The sequence below is a fragment of the Accipiter gentilis genome, chromosome 11 (genome assembly GCF_929443795.1).
Source record: "Accipiter gentilis chromosome 11, bAccGen1.1, whole genome shotgun sequence".
Classification (NCBI taxonomy): domain Eukaryota; kingdom Metazoa; phylum Chordata; class Aves; order Accipitriformes; family Accipitridae; genus Astur; species Astur gentilis.
Window position 1 is genome coordinate 8,182,225 of NC_064890.1, and position 23,352 is coordinate 8,205,576.

Genomic DNA, 23,352 nt, shown 5'->3' on the forward strand with positions numbered 1-23,352 from the left:
CTAATTCCCTCTATCCAAAATAATTTAATCTCTTCTAAATGAAATCCATTTTTCTAAAGAAAAGTGACTTCCACAGTATTATTCCAAACCTGGCCGTGGAGAGATCCAGCTTTAGATGAAGCAGTAATGATTTCACCTAACTTCGTCTTTCAGCGCCTAAGCTACTAGAATTAATTGAGCGTGTAATTAAGGAAGGGTTTTCTTACCAATATGATCATGCCTATAATTAAAATCTCACACAAATGTGCATGCGGAAGAATAGGGCAGGGCAGAGCAGGCAAGAGACCAAAGTGTCTGACAGGTTTACATCAAAGGACCTGAGCTCCTGCAGCTCTAAGCCAGAGGGAGGGGAGGAAAGGAAGACCGAAATGGCTGATAACTGACTTGATATATTGGTTTTGACCTCCTGTCTTCAAAGTCCCAAGTGGTTAAGTGCTGTCTACCCAAGAGATTGCTTCTACCTTTAATGTTACTTCAGCAGAGTCAAGCTTTGCAAGTGTTTGTGCTACCAAGCGCTGGATGAGCAGAAAAGTGATGATATCTGCATGTTTTCAGAGAGACTGGAATGGGTTTGGCTGCTGCTTTGGGCTGTGCCACATCAGCACTGTGGCCCGGGGGACCCCACGACATGCCATGAGAGCCATCGCTTTCCTCTGGTTTTTGTTGCATGGGAGACCTGTGAACAAGATTTCATAAAAGAAGGAGTGGTGCATTTTTATTGCTGTTATTTATACTGCATTTGCTATTAAATCAGCCCTTAATAGCAGCGTTCAGCCTGTGATACACGACCCAAGTCAAAGGCTGTGCCTGGGGACGGCTGCATTTTGGGAGATTTTGCTGTTCTGCACATGGGGAGATGCTGGGTGCTGGGAACCCACAACACAGCACTTCCCTAAAAGCTGAAGTCCTGCACAAAAGGGACAAGGGCTTTCCCTAAAAAACCCAAATGGGGACCTGGGGCTCAAACAGAAGAAGGGACGGACTCCCTTGGATGGTCTGCCATGTGTTGTGATACCCTGTGACTGTATTAGGGAGGGGAAAAAAACCCCTCCCTCATAGTATAACCAAGCTAAGGACCAAGGCACCAAGGAAAAACACAGGTGTGGATGGGTCTTGGATGAAAGAAGGCACCCTGAGCAAGAAAACTGCCTTCTCATTTGATTGATGCCTGCTGTGCTCAGGGGAGCAGGACTTTGTGTGATTATTGACATTATTATATGTTTATAAATTACATCAGAAAGACACCTGTATCTGTCCTCAGGTCTCCTCTGAACTTGAACAACCTGCAGGGCCTGGGATTTTTGTCTTGCTGGTTGAATCTCAAATGGGGTCAGACTTTTGGGCTTGTAGATTTGGTGGGTTTATATTGCAATGTGGATAAAAGAGGAATGCAGTGAAAGCTAAAGTACATTAGGTGTGCATTCTCAGGAAGAAAGCCCACGCTCCCAGCTGTACACGTATTTTTACATTCATCTAAACCCAGTAAAATATTATAAGGAAGAGCTGATCGCTACTGAAGTGTGTGCTGAGGTGCTAGAGCTGTGCTAGTATGCACTGGTCATGGATCAGACATTTTGTACATGAAATATGCATTGTGCAAGTGCTTTATTGCATTCCATACAGTCCCAAACATTAAATGCACACAGTCCCTACCAATAACTGCCTTCAGAATGACCTAATATATCAGACAGCTGTGCAGGAGAGCTTTTTTCCTCCATAGATAACTACTACGCTGGCATTTTGGGACAACCATCATTTTTGTTTCATAATCATCCTCACAACTTTCTCATTTTTTCATCTTTCCCATTTTTACAGCAGTTAAGACTTTATGACCTTCCCCAGTGGATACAACCTGTGATTCACAGCTAACAGTGGGCGGCACTGTCTGAGTTCTGCTTTTGAAAAGGACGGCCAATTGCCTCGACAACAGCTGCCCATTAAGCAAGCTGCTTAATGAAATGACTAGAAAGATGGGTGCTCACCAGTGTATTTTCTCTGCACTTATTAAAAAAAAACCCTGAAGCCTCTAACCCACACGCTGAGCTAGTAAGCTTTATGCTCTTAATGCTGTCATTGTCACTTTTCTTTGATTCCTCCAGTCCATGCCTTGTCCTACTGCATTTTAAAGCTTCTTCTTATTACCATTATTTATTATGTTATTGTTGTTATTATTAATTCCAATTTGGTATCATTTGTGGTCTTTACATAGCCTCCCCAGTGCGCTTTTTGGTGAGGTCCCATGCGAACCAAGGGAAGGTCCTTGGATATTTCCAGACACCCCAAGCTGCAGGAAGGTTTTGGGGACCTGAGATGTTCCTGGGCACCTCTGCTACAGCCTGGGCTTTGCACAGGCTGAGCAAGACATGGAGAATCGAGGCCAGGTTGCAGGCTGGCATGAGCCTGGAGATGGTGTCTGGACAGCGGGAGGTGAGCAGGGCACTTCGGAGCAGTTCCTATTTCCATCCCCTGAAAGGACCCAGTGGCGTTTGATACACGAAATGAGAGCTTTGATCATCAAGGCACGCTGTGATCATTTCAGGCTCCAACACCATGGGGTGCCAAGCCTATTTGCACGTCCCAGCGATGTGGGTCCTGATGCTCAGCTGATGATGGCAGAGGGGGATCCCAACCAGGTGACCATACTGACTGTGAAAGGCAAAGCAATCCTAGTGTTGTGGTCAGCCTGGTCCATCTCAAGGGCTGGCTGATGGTCATCGTGGGAGCGCTCATCAAGAGCTGAGCCAGCTCAGCCTGGCATGCACCCAAGGGTGCCTCATGCTAGGATGGTGTAGCCTGGACTCAGTTGTGCTGCTGAGGATGCTGAGAAAGGACAGCATCACTCCGTCATTGATTCATGGGTGAGATATCAGAATCTGCACTGCAATCCTTCTTCCTTAAAACACAGAGGCAAAATGCCCCCATTTCCCCTCAACCTTCAGTAGGGAATATTTGGGGACAGGGGTTGTCTTCTTATCGTATGTTTGGGCAGCACTAAGCACATGAGTCCCCGTGCTGAACTCTGACCTCCTAGTGCTACTGCAGTGCAATTCTCATTAATGGCGCAGCGTCCAGCTCCTGCCCAGGATACGCAAGGATGCTTTCCTCCTCTACAGTAAATAACCCACCTCTGCTGCAACTGTGGGCGAGGGCAGGGCCCAGTCAGGCGTGGCATCTCACTGCACTGATACAAAGCACAGCCGGGGAGAAAAAATAACCTTTCAGTTTTATGTTCAGTGATATATTGTTTTTAAATCTGAGTGGGTTTAGGAAATGTTACAGAACAGAAAGGGCTCTGCTTTTCCAGAGGCATAATGTTATGGTAGAGTTATTCCAAAGCCAAACTCTGCTCTGAGTTATGCCCCTACATCCTCTCTCCCAGGTACTTATGAAATTATGATTAACAGTAGCAGACATAGGACTTCATTATTTCTTGAATTGCCTTTCTTTTTAGCCGTCCACAAGCTCAGAGAATTACATATGGCCTCATTAACCTTTGTGTCAAACTGTTAATAAGGCAGGGAAGCAGGTACCCCCTGAGCTGCTTGGCAGACTGTGTGAGTGCCCCGTGGAAGGGCTCCTGAGGGAGCACTGGTGCTTCCCAGTCCACGCTATGGACTTCATGCGGCCGTGGCAGGTTGTGGGAGATCGCACGGGAACCCAAAGATTTGGGTGCCCACTGTCCATGTGAAATTATTCCAGCCAGGGGGTCTGAATCCCCCAAATGACTTTGGAAATCCCAGTTTCTGAGCATCATTAGCACCTGTATGTGTCTATCTCAATGGGATATTCAAAATGGGAGTTAAATACACAGTGGTATCGAAACAGGGATCTGAGACTCCAGAGGAGGAGTGTGCATGCTTTTGGGGGACAGCTGCCCCCTTTTGCCATTTGGTCTTTTGCCATTGTTAAAAATACCAGGAATGGTTTCACAACACATGCAAAGAACTTACTCTGCATCTCGGCTTGTACAAGAGTGCTGTCAGGTGATTTTAAGACGTGTAGCTCTCCATACAGTGCAGAATCCTAACTTTAACTTCCACGGGACAGCTTGTGAGCTTAAAGTTAAGAATCTGTTCAGATGCAGCCTCACGCTATGATAGAAAATCTGCTTATGCAAACCTCTTTTCAGTTACCATCCAAGGGGGTTAAAGACTACAGCAATCCCATCCCGTAAGTGTAACCCAGACTCCAGGCTTCCCTTTCTCCAGGCAATTTTCCCTTCCAATTTCCTCCCCGTGTGATCTCAAAGGGCAGCCGTCGCAGCCCTCTGCTGTTTAAGACTGACGGGGGATGTGGTACCTCCCAAGGTTTCTCTGCTTGGAGCTGCTGTGAACTTCTCTAAGTAAGGCACAAAGGACAACTTAACCATTCTTTTTGAGAGATCTAGCGGTCAAAAACTAAATTGCTTTGCAAGTAGAGCCAACAGAGTTTAATGAATAAACAGTAACACCATGGGAGTTTGCTAATCCCCAAAATCTATAATAAACAGATAAAGTTAATAAGATTCAATAAGAGACAACAGCCCCATTAACGTTTTAAGAGCACTATCTAAACATTACACACATTATTTACTGAGTTCCCTAGCTGAATTCTCTGTACACAGGAACACTCAAAATTCATTATCTTTGGATGCAAAGCTTAGTAAATTCAACGGTAATTAATCTCCATTTACCCTCCATGTGTGTTTCTGAACAGATGAAAAGTTCATTGAAAAAGTTCTTTCAGCTGGTCTGAAAGAAAAGCAGCACTTTGATAAACAAAAAGGAGCCAAACACAGGCTTCTCAAAGGAAAATAGAGCAGCTAGCCAGTTCTGCGTGGTTCAAGCCAGGTGCTCATTGCAAATTCAGTAGCATGCACTGGCAAGTGTCAGCGGCAGAGAAACTGAAATTACTGAAATTCTTATGCCAGTGTAATTTGCTGAAGGCGATGCACTGAGGGTTAAGGCAAATTGTGCATGTGTTGAGGATTATAAAACAAATTAAAATGGAGGCTAACAAAAGGAGTGCAATATTTATGCATTTCTTCATTCTTTTCGCTCCGTGGTACTCAATCAACTTCACAGTCTCTTAAGGTGGCATGGGGACATTGCTATTGTGTACATTCATGTGCTCTTAAAAAGGGGGCTCAGACATACTAGGCTACAGAATTCAAGTGATTCTGGTAATATTTATCAGTATCACCATTAACCCACCAAATATTTACAACTCACTATTACTTCTAGCCATGTGAGATTTAATCATCAACACTAAAAATGCAGTAAGTTTTCTGTTCAATGCATTCCACTTATCTGCTTCAATTTTGATATACCAGCCCGTTTTACCCTGTATTCCTCCACTTCCCCTTTAATTCCTGCATTTGTGCATCCCAGTTGCACAAAAGTAGAAATGTATTAATCGCCCGTGACTTACTGCGGTGGAGTCCATTACATGGTGTAATGCACTTAATGCTTGATACCCAATTTACGTCAACAAATATTTTAAAGAATTTCTAAGTTGTTAAGCACCCCACTCTGTGATCACCCAGAATGGCCCAGTAACCAAATAGGTTATCACTTTGTAGAATGGGAAAGAAGTGCCCTATGAAATATGCTTTTGGTTGCGTGTGCCCAGCTCTCTGCTGGCAAGCCCTGCCACGGAGCTGGATGGAGAGGCGAGGACGTGTGCCCACATCTCTGCCCTACACGCTATGTCCAGCGTCTCAGCTCCAGCCCTCCTGCACCAAAAACTGGGCTTTTGAAGTCAAGATGTGTCCACCTGTCCCTCTGCCAGCTCTGATGTGGGGTGGGAACCTTGGTGAGCAAAAGGGACCAAAGAGCTGACAGCAATGGGATTTTCAGTTGCCACCACGAGATTCACTCAAGCCCACCTGCAGGGATTTGGACCTCATTTTAACTACAGAGACCTTTGCATGTTTGGCTATGAAAGGCAGATGCACATTGTCCTCACTCCTTGGTGACAGACTATGAGAGATGCCAGAAAGAGATAGCCCTTACTCCTACCTACCCATGGAAAAAACCCTTTTTTTAAAAATTTTTTTGTCTAGTTTTGAGCAGACTGAATATAGCTGCCTGGGACACTAAAGATAAAACCGAACGTTAATTTGCATTTCACTGTAATGTGGAGATGTTTTCACACAGGTTAAAGTCTTGGAGCTCACAGATGCTCCAGGCTTGCTCCAGGTAGCACTGCCGGACATGACCAGGAGCCCACCATCCTTCACGTCACCGTACAAACCAAAGGACAAAAAAACTTCCCACTAGCCTCCAACAGTTGCAGCCTAAGTGTAAAACAAGTGACAACAGATGGGATCAGACAGACGGGGGAGTAAAGGGGAAAAATGAGGCAATATTAGGGAGTGTGACAGGCAGGGGTCTCGGCACATCGGCAGCCTTGCTGTTGTCAAGTTTTTTTTTTTTTGTAGGCAATGCATATTAAGGTTGTATTTGGAGAGTTATGGTTTTTACACTCGGTTTTCTGGCAAGTGAGCAGGGAGCTGCTGCCAGCTATGAAGCATCTTGGAAATGAGATTAGTTTTCAGATTTATTCAAGTGATCTTCTCATTGTTTTTTCTCTGAAAGGTAAAGGTGTAAGGGCCAAGTCCTGATCTTTATTCCACAGAGCCTATTTCAATATCTCCATCATCTGCCACGGAGCTACTCCAGATTAACAGCAACGTAACACCAACGTCAGGATCTAGATCTTCAAGAGAATCACATCAGTTTTACATCATTGCAATTGATGGTTTAAAATTGCATTGCTTTGGCTTGAGAAGCTTTTCCCGTACACAAAGGAGATCAGAATCTATCCTTTTCTCTGATATTAGAGCAGATTGGCATCCAAAAGATCATGTCTCTATTCCCAAGCAGATTCTTCTATAGGATCAATAAATAACATGATAGTGGTAACTGAGATTACACTTTATGAATGGCATTATTAGGATTTACATTCCAGCTGCAGCTACGAAGCAAGTCAGATGAACAAACATAATACCCAGTCCCGGTCCACTTCCCTTACTCTGTCATTTTTATAGCTGCACGCGTGCTGCAGGTGCTGATAGTACACACATCTGACTGTAATCCACGCATCAACCTGATAGCACACCAATTCTGGGAGAGACTGCCTCCAGCAATCATTTCAAGCCTGGTTAAAGGAGCAGAATGGAAGCATCAACTAAAACGTTGAAAGTTACGTTTTCTAATAATGGAAATGAGATCTGTTGGACAGGGTTTTTGTTTTCGATTCTCTGATTCAAAAATTTTAAAAAGTAATACTGCGAAATGCCTTACAAAGACTAACACTAATGTACGTATTCCTCAGTATGAATGGCTGGGTCTCTAATCCCTTATAAATCTTTCATTCTATAAACTGCCTGTTAGCATTATTCTTGGTAATGGAGAGCTATATGAAGTTGGTAGGTCCCTTTTTTAATCCCCAACTTACTGGGCAAGACAAAAAAGAACTGAATTAAAGTGGGAAAAAAATTGCTCCCCTGGAGAATTACAGTACAGCCACTTGCTGGCAAATTATTATTATTTAAATCACTTTTCTAGCTTTTAATATTGAAAATACTTTGAATCATTGAAGAGCCTTTAATTTAAGATAGTGGATGGCAGGGATGCAATTGAGGAGACCAGACTAGCTGATCTGCCCCAGCACAGGGGCTGGACCAGACGATTTCTCAGAATTTTTTCTAGTCTGGCATTTATGTGAAACAACTCTGGTCTGACTGCACCTTCAAAACTGCTTGCATTTAAGACGTATGAAGATACCCTGTTGCCAGCAAGAATTGTCATTGAATTCCAGTTCTTCCAGTCCTGAGATACAATACAACAGGGTTGGATTGCACGCGGTGATGGACTGAAATCAGAAAGATTTACCCAAGGCAGTTACCACATGGGATGGAGGCAGTGACTAAATAAAATACATCAGGATTCAGTCTATCCCCCAGGACCACACAGAAATAATAGCACGGAAGGAGATTTTACAAACTAAACCATCACTGTATTTGTCTCTGGCTTTTCCCTGCTGGAATTCAAGTTTCTTTAATAATGAGGATTAATGGCAAACCTTTAAAGAGAGTTGGGAGCGTGAGAAGGCAGCAGACAAGTGCAGCAATTCCTTAGGTCCGCACGCTCAGTTTTTCTTTTACAGCTTTCTGGTCTGGGTCCACACCAAGAGGTCTCCCACCCTGGCAGGGTATTTGGGCATAAAATCGCCCTCTTTCCTTGTCCGTGCATCCCATGCTGCTGAAAATTCTGTACTGGGGTAGCCCACCAGCACCATCCATCCCTCCCTGTGCTGCAGGTACGCTTTCCCTGAGCGGCTCCCCGGGGAGCGCGCACAGACACACAGACACAATGAGAGCCTCTGACTGGAAATTCAAACAAAAATATGGCTGTCTACTCCAAAAGGCAAACTCATTCACAAAGGTCATCTCTGTCGAGGAAGAGTGATGGGTTACTCCCCTCTTGGAGGAGACTGCTGTCGCTCCTCCGCCGACTTACATTCATGAGCATAGTTTTGAAAAAGAAGAAAGAAAAAAGAAGAGAGAGAACAGAAAAGAGACAAAAGCTCGGCAAGCCCCCTATTCACAGAGCTAGCCCCGCACCTCCCCTTCCCCTCCTCGGCTAAAAGCAGCTTCAAAAGACATTAACATCTTCCCCTACCTTCGTTCTCATCGGAGACAGAAGCCCTTCCATTTTGGTCCGATCCTCATGCCAATCCTCGTCCCCCAACTTAGTCTCTCGTCCCTGCCTCAAGCATCCCACACGAACAAGAGCATGTCAGGGACTGCCAGCGACACCCTCACGGAAGCTCGGCCAGCCGCCAACCTGCCAACTTGCAATCCTCAGTTGCGTGGAGCACCGTTCCTGGAGAGACCTTCCTCCCTCTCCCTCCTCTCTCTCTCTCTCTCTCTCTCTCTCTCTGCATAATCTGCCTGCAGCTATGTTTGTACCATCGCGGCTGACAAACGATCCCTGCCTTACGTAATGCATTCAGCACAGGACAAGTGATCCCAGCCCAGCCGCGGGGATCCGGACGGCGGCAGCGATGGGAAGGTGTGGGACTTTGCCCTCCCTATTGTGCCGCTGGGTTTAATCTGGTAACGTCCCCGTGCGGGGCTGACGCTCGTCGGCTCGCCGTGCTAGCGAGGAAAGCGCCGAGAAAACTTCGCCGCTGTCGAAAGGTTGCGGATTCCCCGGGATTGACTTAAAGGGGTGTAATCCTGAGCCCAAGCTTCAGCCCAAGTGTTTTTTTCCCCCTTGGGAAGTGCCAACAGTTGGAGCATTTTCTGCTGGGCGCGTTTGCTGTCGGTGAGTGACCAAACCCACGCTGAAAGGGAGTTCCTGTCAATTGTCAGCCGGGAATTGAGGGACAGAGAGAAAGAAAGACAAGAGAGTGAAACAAAAGGAACATAGTCCTGCAAAGTTGGTCAGCAAAAGACACTCGCTGAATGCGTTTCTATTAGCATTTTAATTCAGATCAGAGTGTGCCTTTGTGGAAAATTCCCTAATTGCTCCCAATTCCCGCATTTTGGTTTCCATCACGGAGTGATGCCGGGACTGAATCTCTCTCAGACAAAAATCCAACTGGAAAACGGGCTTCAGACCTGCAAACACACCAGTGTTTGGTCCACAGGGCTAGACCAGTCTGAAGCAAAACCCCTCTGAAACATCATTAAATGAGCAGCAGCTGCCCATCACTGCTCCCAAGGTCGGCTCCCCCCATGGGCCACCCCAGTTCCGAATACAGACACAAATAAGGCTCCCCTTCCCTGGCCCCCGGGATAACCTTCCACATACCAGTATCCAACTGCTGTCCAAAAATGAAATTAAAAATCCTGTTACACCACCAGAACCTGATTTTCAGTGTTAGAAAATCGCTGTCAGGCTGGTTGGATCATACCACAAGGGGAAATTTCTAACGCCCTTTAACATCAGCTCTTCTTTGAGGCCCCAAAGCTACATGCTCAGGGAGAGTCACCGTCTGATTAAGGCACTGAGCTGGGATCCGGTTAAACTCCTGACATTGCCACACGTTCTCTGGATGACCATGGAGATTCACCTCATTTAGATTTTGCTATCTAAAACTCTGCCCTCTGGTCCGAGCCAGCCACTGAGGCTCCTGCAAGGCTAATGAGAGAGACAGGTTCCTTCCCAAAGTGATTTGCCCCAAATGTCCAAAGCCAAGGAGAATCCTGTCCTCAGGTCCTCACCCCTCCGTAAACCTCTCCTCTTGCTGTCGTTTCATGCTTTGGCTGCTCAGGCCAGGGACCATCTCTGCCAACATGGATCCTTCACGTTCAACACAGGCTCCTGGCGGCTACACCGAGGTGGAGAGGGTGCAAGGGAATATACTCATGGTGCTGCATGAGGACGCAGGGTCCAAAGCCTGGGATGAACCCAGAGGTAGACACTACCCCTACGCTGGCCAGTCCCCAGCAGAAGTGTGCCCAGGCAATGACACAAATCACACAAATTACCCCACACATCACTTTTCCTCTCTAACTCTCCCAATCCTTTCGACCCTGTAGATGTGGCAGCTTTAGGGCATTTTTCTTATTATTCCTTATGGGGTAAAAACAGGGAAGGGAGGTGCCCCCCTATCTTGAATAATATTAATTTCAAAGATAATTAACTGTTCTCAGCCAAACTCAGCTCCTTATTAAATGTGAACAAATCTGATCATATTGTATTGAAGGCAGAGATAAGTTTTCCAGGGCTAAAGAGACACTGTACCATGCTGGCAGGCTCATCTATTTCTTGCTGGATGTATCTAAATATGTTTTGCTATTGGTATTTACAAAACTGTAATAAGACTTTGAATAAGTGGCAGCAGGAATTCCAGGCTTCAGTAAAACACGACCGTTGTGATTTTTCTGCTGTACAATGCTGTGTCAGACTCTGACATGAGGTTTACAAGTCTGTGCATCTGTGAAACATCATCTCCTCCTAATCATCGGGGGAATTTGAGTCTCCAAACTGTCAAGAGGAACCTAAAGAGAGAGAAGCATTTGGGACTTTTGGAGATCTCAGGCCACGTGGTCAAACTCTAATGCAATATGATAATGTGGATGGTGCACCCGCGGTAGCATATGAATACCCAGTTCTCTTTTAAAGCTTGGTTCTGCTTTGAACTAGGCTAAACTGCAGTGCCTCATGAGGTTTCCTGTGTTATCTCTGTTTACAAGGAGAAAAAAAAAAGTAGTTTTCCTAAAGGCCAAGAGAGTAATTCAGTCTGGGACCAGAAAAGCAAGCCGGGGCCTTTCTGGTTCAGCAGCACTCAAAGCTCTCTGATCTGAACGGATTGGGGAATTGTGCTGATAGTGCATGAGTCAGAGCAGAGCCCAGCTCAGCAGGACGAGCAGGAACAGAAAAGAGGACGGTGCTGTCTGAGCAGCACCCGTAGCCACGGCTGTGAGCCGGCAGCGAGCCTGCCCGTCCGGGGAGCGCAGGCTGTGACCCCCAGCTGCATCCTGGAGGATGCTCTGGGCCCCCGTGCGAGTTATGAGCCCCTGCATGGCATTACTGGGAGCCACAGCTGAAGTGGGGTGTGACAGCGAGCTCCATCCACATCCACCTTCACCAGTGGGGCTGGTAAACCCAATTGGCTCTGCCTAGGCAAATTTTGGCGTGGCTCGCCGGAAAGTGTTGAGGTTGGCAATTTCCAGCAAACGTAAGAGCTGGAGCTGCAGTGGATGGATGGGAATTGTGCATCATATGTCATCCTCCTCTCAAACTCCAGGCACCAGGTAGGACTTGTGCTCTACTAGCATGTGGGCAGATACTCTGCTTTAGCCTGTGCAGCCACCAACCTGTCCTTCGTGGGCTACAGGAGCAGGACTACCACCCTCTGCACGTATCCAGCCTGTTTGCAACCCCCTTTCACAATCAGAGCAATAGCTTTACAACTGCCGGAGCCAGAGGAGTTTATCCTTGCTTTAAAATGAAAGTTGTAGTTGCTGTAGCCAGGAGAGCGCTGCCGCAATAGCGTGTGCCATGGTCTGGCACTTCGTTCCTCCCCTGGGCTGCGACTCATGGCAATGCTCAAATTACCGCAGACTTGTTCGACAGCCTCCGCTCCTGCGATTTTCAGATCAAAGGCACTACAGAGGCGAAAGGAGCATGTGAACACTTGCTTTCTCATCCTCTTTCTGGGGAGGGGAGCAGCATTTGACTCAGAGCCTGGTCAGCTACGCCCAGCGTATCTCAGGTTCTCTGTCTACAGAAGAGGGGACCCACTTGTCTGGTTTGTACAGATGTTGCAGAGGTTCATCCTGTCCTGTATTCAACCCGCCTCATCCTAGAAGAAGTGTTTAAGCTGGGAATATAATAACTTTTGGCTCCTTAACTAATCATGGGAGTGAGATAGATACCTTGAAACCCCTTTATAATTTCATAACCTAAATGTCTGCTGGAATCTAGACAGCAGACCAAGGTAGATGTCTACCTGGAGCCAGGTAGATCCTACCTGGATTCAGCCGTGGAGCTGAATCTGTTTCTAGGCTCTGCTGACTGCATTGACAGACCTCCACAGACCAGAATGAGAATATACTTATCTGCTGACATTTAGCCAAGTAGACGTAAACAGCTGAATTTAGGTGCCTGACTCTGGAGCTGAATCTTGCCCCAGGTACCCATTAGTGGGGAAAATGGCCAAAAAAGCACCTTATATTCACTGCTAGGCTATTGGCTGAGGGTTCTGGAAACAGCCAGACTCCATGGTACATATTTGAACCCTCAGCTTTCCTCTTGTTCACTCGCTGTGTATGCATCCAAGCTGGGATAAAACTTCCCTAAATCAAAACCCTTCCTAACCTTTGGGGTGGGGATCCCAACACAGAACTAAGTTGTGCTGCCTGTACCGATCCTGAAAAGTGGAGGGAGTTTGGATTTGGACCCAGTTTCCTCCACTCTCTGATGCAAAGAGGTGCCACCACCTCCTGCCTGCCACCCCCTAGACGGCCAGTGGCCAGCATCCCCCAGCCCACCATTCCAGCTCCCTTACAGGGCACTAACCCCCATATTTGAGGCTGCCAAAATCCACTTTTGCCCACCCTGACCCCCAGCTGGCTCATCACTCAAACCAGGTGAGGACAAGGTGATGGCGGGGGAAACAGCAGGACCCTGCCTGCGTCTGGCCCCTGCCCACACTTGGCCCCTGCCCGTGCCACCAGCAGCCCAGTTCGACCTCGCAACTGGTCATTTTATCCGGCGAACAAAAGGTAGCATCACAATGTTGCCATGGCGACATCCCACCATCCGAATAGCTGTGGCATCACATAAAGGAGGGGGAAACATCCCAGTCACATACCGGGGCTGTGCGGAAACGTATCTTATATTTAGAACAGGCGGCGTGGGGAATACTAATGAATATTTAACACTCAGAGCGCCTTTCGTGCTCGCTTTTTTATTTTTGTTAGATACTTTCCATAAGCGCAGCATTTGCCTCCAAATGGTACAAATGTTATTGCTACTGTGCTTCTCTCGTCACTGCTTCTCCAGGTTTCCCTTGCTTTTCATTTCTCTTCTGCGAATAAAAGTCGAAACTAGCACACAGCTCTCACAAAAGTAGTGTTTGCAAATCAGGACTGATGCCTGCAGTGGGTCGGGGGCTTGAGGAGGGAACGGGGATGTTCACATGATCCAGTTTCCCAGCCTGGCTGTGCTGTGTTTAGATTGTGACTTGTAGGAAAAGTCTACTGATACAATAACAAAGGCAAACTCTTCATGGGTTACCTAAAAATGGGTAGGATTTGCTTATGTCCTACAAGAACCAGCCCCTTTTAGGGCTTTTTTTTTTTTTTTTTTTTTCCTCATTAAAAATAGCTGCTTTCAACAGTTAATTCTCTGTGTTGTGGAAAAAAATAAATAAATCTAATCTTGTTTCATTCATCCAGAAAAACACACACCTGAAAAAGTCCTGAAATTCCTTTCTTCTGTCTTTTTTCCCTAAAGGGTGAATAGTTAAAAAAAAGGGGTCAAACCACCCAGAAGCCCAAATTATAAATATTTTTGTGTGCCTTTTTATATGATACACTTTAAAAAAAAGACAAAGGTGCTGGGCTACTGCTAGGGCTGTGCAGGGAGACTGAGCACCTCCTGGTGATGAGCAAGCTGATTTTTTTGAGGATGGGAAGGGGAAGCAAGACCCACACTCGCTGGGGTGGCATGGGCCATAGGTGCCCACCCATTTGGGTGCAGCTCGTAGCACTGCCTGCCTGGGGACTCCTGTCTCCGAGAGGTGCGGGGAGGATGTGGCATGGCACAGATTGAGAGTTGTGCTGATCTCTGGGTGCATCCTCTCTGGGATGGCACTACCTCGCCAGTCTCCTTTTCAGCTATAGATTAAGTTATAAACAGAGTTAAAAAAATGTGATATTTCCGATCTTGTTCTGAAGTCATCTTCTGGCATATATAAAGCTTTGTTCTCGGAAAGGCCAGATTCTCAGCAATGACTTTTAGAGTGAAATGTATTCTTTTTACTAGCCCGTGGCAAGGCATTGGGGTCTTTTTTTGAGCCTAGCAGCCTGCAAAAGCTGCTGGGCTCCTGAAAGCTTATCTATGTGCTTCCTTCTTGGTACCAGTCCAAGGCACCACGAATACAGGCGCAATTCAGCTGGCAGCTTTGTGGGTGATGCAAGGGGAGGAACAGTGCTGTACTGGGTGTGTTGCTTTGGCAGCACTGAGAAACTGGAGCCGTGTTTATTTGTTGCTGGTTGTAGGGTGTATTTTCAAAACGAAGAAAGGTTTTCCTCTCCCAGATTTCTGGTGCAGTCCTTTGAGATCTGCCCCGTGGCTTCAGAGGGAGAGGGACTCGCCTCTGGGGAAGTAAACGCGGGGCAGACCCGTGCTCTTTGCAAGCTGTTCCACTGATGCAGCATTTGCATGAGTAAGTGTTGTCAAAATCGTCTGCCAACTTACCCTTATATGGCACCAATTCTAGTGAGGGCTGGAAACAGCAGTTACTTTTCTGGAGTTCATCTTTAAGGCTCTAATGACCTGCTTTTTCCAGAACAGTCATGCTTTCTTCCACAAAAGCAAAGCAATACAATGAATTTTAAAGTCTCGAGGTATTAATAAGATTGATTTAGCTGCCTTCCAGATTTGGAAGGCAGTCATAAAAAGTCATATCTGAAGATTGTAGGTCTCTGTACAAGGCTGAGAGAGAGACTGACTTACAGCAAAGCCAGTTTAGCATCCCGCCCTGCTTAGCACAGCCATCAGGGTCTGTCCATCCTCCTCCAACATCTAAAAGGCATTTATCTCTATGACAAATCAATGACCTCAGCCATTATTATCACGATTCCTGTTAAGTCAGTGTGGTAGTTTAGGAAGGAAAAGCTGCCTCTCCACCACACAGATAAACCACCCCAGCAGAGATGTGGAGTGCTGCGTTTGAAGAAAAGGTCATTCAGTTCAGCAGGGTCCCCAGGACCAGGGTCTGGCTTGGTGACCTGGGCAAGGATCTGACCGCCTTGTTTCGCCTCACCTCCACCCCGGCTCACCAGGAGGATCTATAGACGCTTTGAGGATCTATGGGAGCTGTAGAGATGAGGCTTACAGACTCAAAATAATAACTGCTGTCCTGCCCCAGCAGAGACAACAGCCTCTGGCTGTCCTGGCTCCCAGCAGGTGTAACCATGAGGCTGAGCATCCCGCTTAGTCTTCTGACAAAACGTGTGCTGGATACATGATGGAGCTTCCTTCCCTAAACAGTAACTGGAGCTACATTTTCCTTTCACTGCTGGGTATGTTTGCTGTTCTGGATGTTAACAGTCGAAACACATACAAAGCCTTTTACTAGAGCATTAGGTCTATGTATGCATTTTCAACAGTCAGATAGATGATTTATTCATCCACTTCAGTAACCATTCAAACAGGGCACGATGTTCGCTACAGTGTAGAAAGCCATAAACACCGAGTGTGTTTGGTTTGCAAGAACAAATCAACAAAGCAGGATAACAGAAGCTGTTTTTCCAATGTAAAGGACTCCTCTGCCATCCCTGTTAATATCTCTGTCAAATTAAATACTGTTTCCCAAAGCTACAACTCCACTAAAGCACAGCTATTATGCTCTTGGTTAGAAACCTGATTATAGCCACTTTATGTCTCTAAAAACACAACCTCTGATGCAAGGTGACTCCCAGATACGCTGCAAATGCTCATAAATGCAGTTGATGCTCTATAGACACGTCTCTATGTGTACTGGGAGACAGGAGGCCCAGCTCTCGCAGGGCAGACAAGACATTAAGTGAGAAGTAGCCATTTCTCTGAAGTGTAATGTCATTACAACTGCAAATCCTAGACTGTGGTCATTTTGGCCTGGGGAAGAGGAGACAGGGAGGGAATGAATAGAAGTGCTTGGGATAAAGCAGAAATAGAAGACAGGGGAGGGGAAGAAAGGGGCTGACAAAGTACAAAAGTCTAATAATAATCTGGGGTTGCCCAAAAGGAGTCCTGCAAAATACTATGTCATGCTGAGATTCTTTTATTTTCTTTAAAGGTTGGGTTAGTTTTGAAGCAAATCAGAACCCCAAATGAAAAGAGCAACCAGAGACCATCTCTCTTCCAAAATATCCATGCAGTTTTGTTCCCTCGGAGGGTGAAGGCTGGAAAACAATTTTGCAGCTGCCCAGCTCTCAGAAGAGAGAGCTTCTGTAGGCAGGAAAAAACCCCTGTAGGCAGGAAGATCACCTGAATGACAGAGTCTGCGGTAGATCCTGCACACCCTTTATTTGATGGAGACAGGTTGCCTCACAGGACACAATCAGATGCCTGAAAACAGGACGCAGGGAAACAAGCAATATCTTTATTCTCCGTGATGATTCTACATTTTCTCATTTTACATATTTTTTACATTGGTTTGTTCAACCACCCTCTAGCACCCATGAACTGTTTGTAAACTCAGTCATCACCATCTCTGTCAGATTTACCTTCTGGCATAGGGGACAGACACTCCTCCCCTTTGAGCTCAAGCGGGGCCCCTGTCTCTCCCCCAAATAAAAGCTGTATTCAGCTGACGCCAGTAGCATGTTGCTGCCTTATGCTGTAATGGATATTTCTCGCTACGCACATGAGTCCCTCCTTGGGTTACTGTCCTCTGTGAGCTCCAAGCATCCCTGGTGATGCCCTCTGGCCGACCAGCTATCGGTCACGGCGTGCCCCAGCTGCGATGGTTTCTGAGCAAGGTTTCATTGGCGTTGGAAAGAAGGTAGGAGCTAAAGTGACTCAGAGTTCAGAGATTGCCTCTTGCGTTCTTGCTACTTTTCTGAGCCCGTTCATCTCATTTGAACTCTTGGTCCCTTTCCCTACCTGGTTTCAGCTCTTTGGGGCAGGGGTTCTAAGTGTCTGCAGAGGTGCTAGTCCCTTTAGGGTGCTCCTCTCACTGCACGAACCGCAGTCGTATAGATATTCTTCTAAGAATATTTCCAGTCCTAGGTCTCCCTGCTGTCTCATTTCTCCTTCTTTACTGGGCTAATGGGACATTCATCCATCTCCCAGAATGTCAGTAAAGATGTAAAATAATGTTGCCGGCCCAGCATCTCCAGCAAAGCACAGGAGAGTTTCTACATATAATGAATACATATCATCAGCCTGTTTTCAGCCTAAGCAACAATCCCCACTTACATCAAAGCCTCATCTGAATTAATATTTGATGCTGGAATTCATACCACTATTAGATCTGCTAAAATTCAGGAACCCCAATATTTCTTCATCTGGAAACAACAACAGAACTCACCAAGATGGGTCAATCTTCAGAGGTGGGGTTCATCTCAGCTAACTTCAAATGTCTATGGTATGGCTGGCTCCAGCTCAGCTGGTTCTTTATCATTTCTTTATAGTAAGTGAAGTGAACTTGCACATCTAAGGCTCAATTCCCTTGACTTGTGTTAGGATACGGTGTCCTAGCTGCCTAACAGAAATGTGGGGGTTTTGTTTCCTGTACCACAATCCTGGCAGAAATAAGGATGACAACACCTTATTAATGTTTCTGCTCATTACCCTAACACTGTGATTGCCCGAGTTATCCTGCATGCAATAAGAAAGGCAGTCACAGTGCTGGTGGAGACAAACTTTTTAAAATAATGGTAGATGATCTACAATATGGGGCAAAAGCCAGAAACTGTGGTTTGAAGAGATGGTGTCATATTGTACCAGTTGCCTGAAACCTGCCTGTTGTGCATGATATTTGCAAAGGTAATGGAGATGAATTCAATAAGTTAATCAGCTAATTCACTTTACACTAAAGTCTTAGCATCACCTGGATGTAATGACTGCGGGACACCCAATTTTTCTAAGTATTTCCTCACCTGCTTTTTATCTGCTAATACATTTGCGACATCATCACCACTTAACTATCCTTCCCTCTTTACCTTACTTTGCTTATTAAAAACAATTTAAAAGGCAACATCGTTCTGCAAACACACAACTGAAGGTCTAGGGAAGGATTCAATTTAGTCAAAGAAAGAAATCCGTTGCATGGGGGTTGCCTGCCCTTTGTTAGCCCTTACAGGAGTTCTGCAGACATAACCCAAAGTATGTATTATGAATCTCCCTCTAAATCATAACAGGTAAAAGTCTGCCACAGCTTCCAGGGGGATGAAGTTCAGCCTTACAACTGGAGGACTGAGCTTTGATCCCCCCGAAGAGCTGTAGCCAGGGCTGTTACACACATTGATCTTCAAAGCACCAGCGCGATCAATACGGGCGGGGATGTGGTGCGGTTATCGATGCTGGGATGACAGAAAATAAAAGCCAACCGCGTGACGGCAGCTACAGCATTTCTCCATGAGCACTGGCCTGACTTGCGCCTCAGGGCTCACACGGGTGGGACAAGAGCAGCTCCCCACGCTTCGTGTTCTGGCCAGACCCACCAAACCCTTGCTGAACATTTTGGGCAATGCTGGAGTCCACCCAGTGCAGCACGTGGTGGCTTTTACTCATGGGGAGCGTGATTCCTTGTGCGTCCCCATGGGAAAAGGGAGCCCGCCTTGGTGGTGCAGAGCAGGGACCTAGGTCTACTCTGTCCTCTGCCTTGTAATCCCTTGAGGGTTTAGGGCAAGTTACGTCACAAACCCCTACGCACTCAGATTTATCACTTTGGAAGTGGAGATAATCTATACCTCAGAGGAACATTGCATGGATAAGTCAATTAACCATGAAATCACAGATGGAAGATGCAAAAGAAATGCAAAGGATTAGTTCTGCAGAGCAGCCCTGCCAGGCACAAGTACATTTTTAGATCCTTTTTTTTTTCCTAACTAAAAATCACTAGCAAGCTGCTCTGTATAGTCCTGCTTAACCTGTTAATGGGGCATCTGTACCAATACCAGCTACATCTGTAGCTGACTCTGGAGAGGTGGGAGCGAGGGCAGCTGGGCTCAGCACCGTTACCTGGGCAGCCCAGCCTGCCCTGGCACCAGGTCACCAGTGGGCTGTGGAGCCCACCGCTCCGTTGCCTTTGCCTGGCAAATACTGCACGGTCAAGGGAACATCAACGTCTCCTTGTCTGTGTCACAGACATGGACCTAAACCAGGCAGAAAACCATATCAGGATGCAGAAAGCTCTCTGCTAGTGTTCAAAGGTGGGATGAGCTGAAGGGGACCCCACAGTTTGGACTTTGCGTAAGTCCCTGGCTCTCCTGGGGCCCCAGGGTAAGATCAGGTATGGGCAGGGTCTTGCTAAGAAGAGTGGTGCTGCTCCTGGGTTAAGTCACCTGAGCACTGAACTTATAGGAAATACTGTCAGCAATAAGTTCTTAATGGTGATGAAATAGCAATAGCAATGGGTCTAATCTCAGGAGAAGCTACTGAACAACTTCTCGCCCATAATCGCCAAAAGCATTTTACTTCGGATATTTGCTGGCTCCATTCTCCAGCAAGGCCAGCACCGATACTGTAGCATTGACTCCTGCCTGGTCCTGTCCCATTGCTGTTATCTGGGTCTGCCTTTGGAAAGCCAGAACCAGGACTACATTCCTCTCCTTACCTCCCTCTTCTCTACCATGAATGTCCCTACTTCTTCTCTTAGAGCTGCTCTTCCTCCAAGCCATGGTGCTTTGAAGTAACCTTGCATGCTGCTCAGAGGGTCTCCAGGACCTTGCTGTGGCTGGGTTTGGGAACAACCCCTCGAGGATACTGCACCATGGCCTTCATCCTCATCTTCAGGGTGTGTTTGCCTGCCAGAGCTGACCACTGCTGAATTGCTATAGTTTGTCTTCAAGGTGGTTTTTATTCCTGCGGGGTCTCAAACAGGTAATCTGGAAATCTATTAAAGGATTTTTTTATTTTTCTTTTTAAATGCAGTTTAAGAACATCTTTAACATCTGGGATTTTGAAAAACCTGTACAGATCATATAGATTTACTCTAAATCAGTGTCCCATTGATAATTAAGTGGTCCTCGTTTTAAAAGGTCACTTAGAAACATCATTGGATTTATTACCTACTAGTGATAACCGCCTGGGAGGTAAAATTATCTCACCCAGGGAAAACTCATCCTGTAGCACTGCAGCCTGTAAGCACTGGTGTCAGACATGCAGACTAGCATTTTGTGTGAAGATTTATCTAGCAGCAGTAAGTGAAGGGGCTCCTGTGCTTCCTCAGCCTCCCCAAATTCAAATCCATTCCCCAGTCCCCAGAGCTGGTGTACCTATTTATCTGGGAGATACTGGATTAGAAAAATAATCTCAGCTAAAAGAAAAAACTTGCAAGGAAAAACCCCAAAAGTGAATAAATGAGGTTTATATTATCTGCCCTGTGAAGAGCAGTAAGTTGCAGCAGAAGGAGCAAACAGCCATGAGAAGGGGAAGGCTTTCATTTGCTGCTAGAGAAAGTCTAACACAGGACTCCTGTTTCTGCTTGAAATGTTGTCATTTTTCAGATCACTGGTGAGAAGTAGCTTACTGTATTTTGTTGTTTGGTTGGTTGTTCTCTTTAAAATCAGTTTTTCTTGTATAGGCAAAGTCCTTAGGCACACTTGCACTAGCAAAATAATGCTTTTGCTGGTAATCTGTTTTGTTAGAAAACTTCAGTAAACTACATCAGACAAAGGCCTCTTTTGCTCTGGGCTGCCCAACCCAGGAGGGTTGGGCTGTAGATCAAACCTTTACCAATAAGCCTTTAATAATGCAGAATAGGCTATTGTGCAGATCAGCTGCTTTCCTGAGTTTCACACAGAAAAGAAAAATGTTTTACAGTCCTTATTGTAGCCTCGGGTATATAAAATTTCAGTATCACTACATCTTCTAAAATACAGGGGTCAAATAGTCGGTTGGTTAGATGTTGAAAAGAGTCCACAGTGACTCTGTACTCAGTGCATATCTCATAAAAATGGTTGCAATAGGAAAATAGGAAAATACTCCAAAGTGAACAGTCTGCAGGCTGGCATCATACCTACTTGTCTGTCTTAGTTTGTTGGCAACATTTCCAGCTGATGTGAATAGCCCCCTCATATCCAAATGACATTAACTTAGACCTGATGATGACATTTGCAGAGCAAACGTGCATTCCTTCTGCATAAATATCACGACTTTCTTGCCAAAGCCATTTTGTTAGAAAGATGGGAGAGCGATCGTGGTCCAGAGAAGAGACCATCCTCTTGTTTTCCTGATGGAGCTACGCTAGGTTTATTGGAACTCTGCCTGGGATCTGCTGGATTTAGAGCGGCAGGCCAAGGACTTTCTGGCCCCTGGGTTAGCACTCCTATAGCAGAGCTGGCTGAGCTGGATGTGTGATGACTTCTCACTTGCCCTGGTTTAAGTGCAGCCTGTTAACTTAAACCATTGACAACACTGCAGCCCAGGCAACTTTGCAAAAGGGAACTTGGTTTGCATGCTGTAACTATTGGTAGGAAATGCAAATGTGGGTATCTTTGCAAATCTAATCCTCTCTCCTGAACATATTGCTTCCTGCTTCTTGGCATATCCCTTTTCCCTTTGCTCTGTTCCCCAGGGCTGCAAGCAGAAAAATGTCTGGACCAAGGCTGTGTACGGCCACCACTTTATCATATCTCATGATTTAGCACGCTTGGCCCTCTCTGCACGATGAAACCGTTGGTCCTGCCTTCACAGGGGCCAGGTCGTGAAATGAAAGAGAGCAAGCTCAAGCAGACAACACAGTGCTGAAAGAAGTCCGGAGAGTTCTGTCTCTCCCATTGCAGATGCTCAGCCCCCGGGATGGCTGAGTCTGACACTAATTTTCAGGCATTTCCAGCTTCGTTTTCTAAGCACTTGCTTGTAACATTGAACACTGTTTAGTTTCAGAGCAAAGAGTCTTCCACTGAAGCATCCCATCCTCCCAAGTAGTTTTGCTCACCCTTTCTCTCCTGTTTTGTTGGTTCTTCAGTCATGCCAATAGGTGCTCTCTAAAACCATGGCCCCCTCATGCCAGGGGAGGGTTTCTTTACACAAAAGAGGCTTATCGGGACAGGAAAAAAAAGTGGATAATCAACAGTCTAAGCTCTCAAAAGATGTTTGCAGGAAGCCAAATGATCAGATACATACACTAACCCTAATTGTGTGTCACCATCACTTGAAAAGCACCTATGGCCCAACTCTGCATATTTCAGCTCTCTTCTGTTCCCTTGCCTCCTGTGGATAAATAAGGTTTGGCTGCAATTATGTGTTAGAGCAAACTGAAAAAAAAAAGCCCATCTTTCTAAGGAAGTACGTCATTAGTGTGTGATCATGGCAGGACTTTTATTATTTAAAAGCAACATCTTTCTGCCCATATTTTTTTGACAATCACATTTTTAAAAACCAAATTAAAACCTGCATATTTTTCTACATACGGGTATTGTTGAAACTGTCACACCTAATAAGAGCACGAAAAGACAGATGAAAGCACCGTGCTCATTTCTGAGCAGCTGGGAACGGCACTGAGAAAAGCACAGCAATTGAGATTAAGAGAGAGCCTTCACAGCGCAAGATAACCCAGCTGCTTGGAAAATCAAATCTATTGAACATACAGATTTCATGCAACAAAACAATGCCTTGCTGATAAAGGAAAATAACAATGCTCACGCAGAGTTGTATAGTCTTCGATTCAACTTGGAGATAAATGGGCAGTCCTATATTTTTCCTCTTTAGAAAAAGTCAGAGTTGGCTTTCTAATTGTGACTATTCATTGCCTTTTTTTGCCAACTCTGAAAGATCAGCTCAGAGATTTTCATGTGATAACATACCCCACAATTTATTGGAAAGGGCACTTGCACAGGGAGTTATGACGTGCAGGTTCCCTTCCAGGGTCTCACGCTGGCTTTAGGTACCTCCTTCAGCTCTCTTTCTCCTCAGTCTTCCTATGCTAAAGAGACATCAGTGCCTTTGTGAAATGTTTTGACATCTCTAGAAG

At 45.9% G+C, this 23,352-nt stretch overlaps 1 protein-coding gene across 3 annotated transcripts in view; it reads right to left on the bottom strand.

The window, feature by feature from the left end:
* Positions 1–23,352, bottom strand: part of FRMD4A (FERM domain containing 4A) — a 384,064-nt gene that overhangs the window by 280,588 nt on the left and 80,124 nt on the right. Inside the window, exon 1 of one of the 3 annotated variants that reach the window (XM_049814081.1) lies at positions 8,667–8,753. The exons of the other annotated variants lie outside the window; for them this stretch is intronic. Within the exon in view, the coding sequence (XP_049670038.1) occupies positions 8,667–8,699 (33 nt within the window). The 5' untranslated portion in view covers positions 8,700–8,753. Of the gene's footprint in view, positions 1–8,666; positions 8,754–23,352 lie in introns of those variants that run through there. 3 annotated transcript variants of the gene reach the window in all.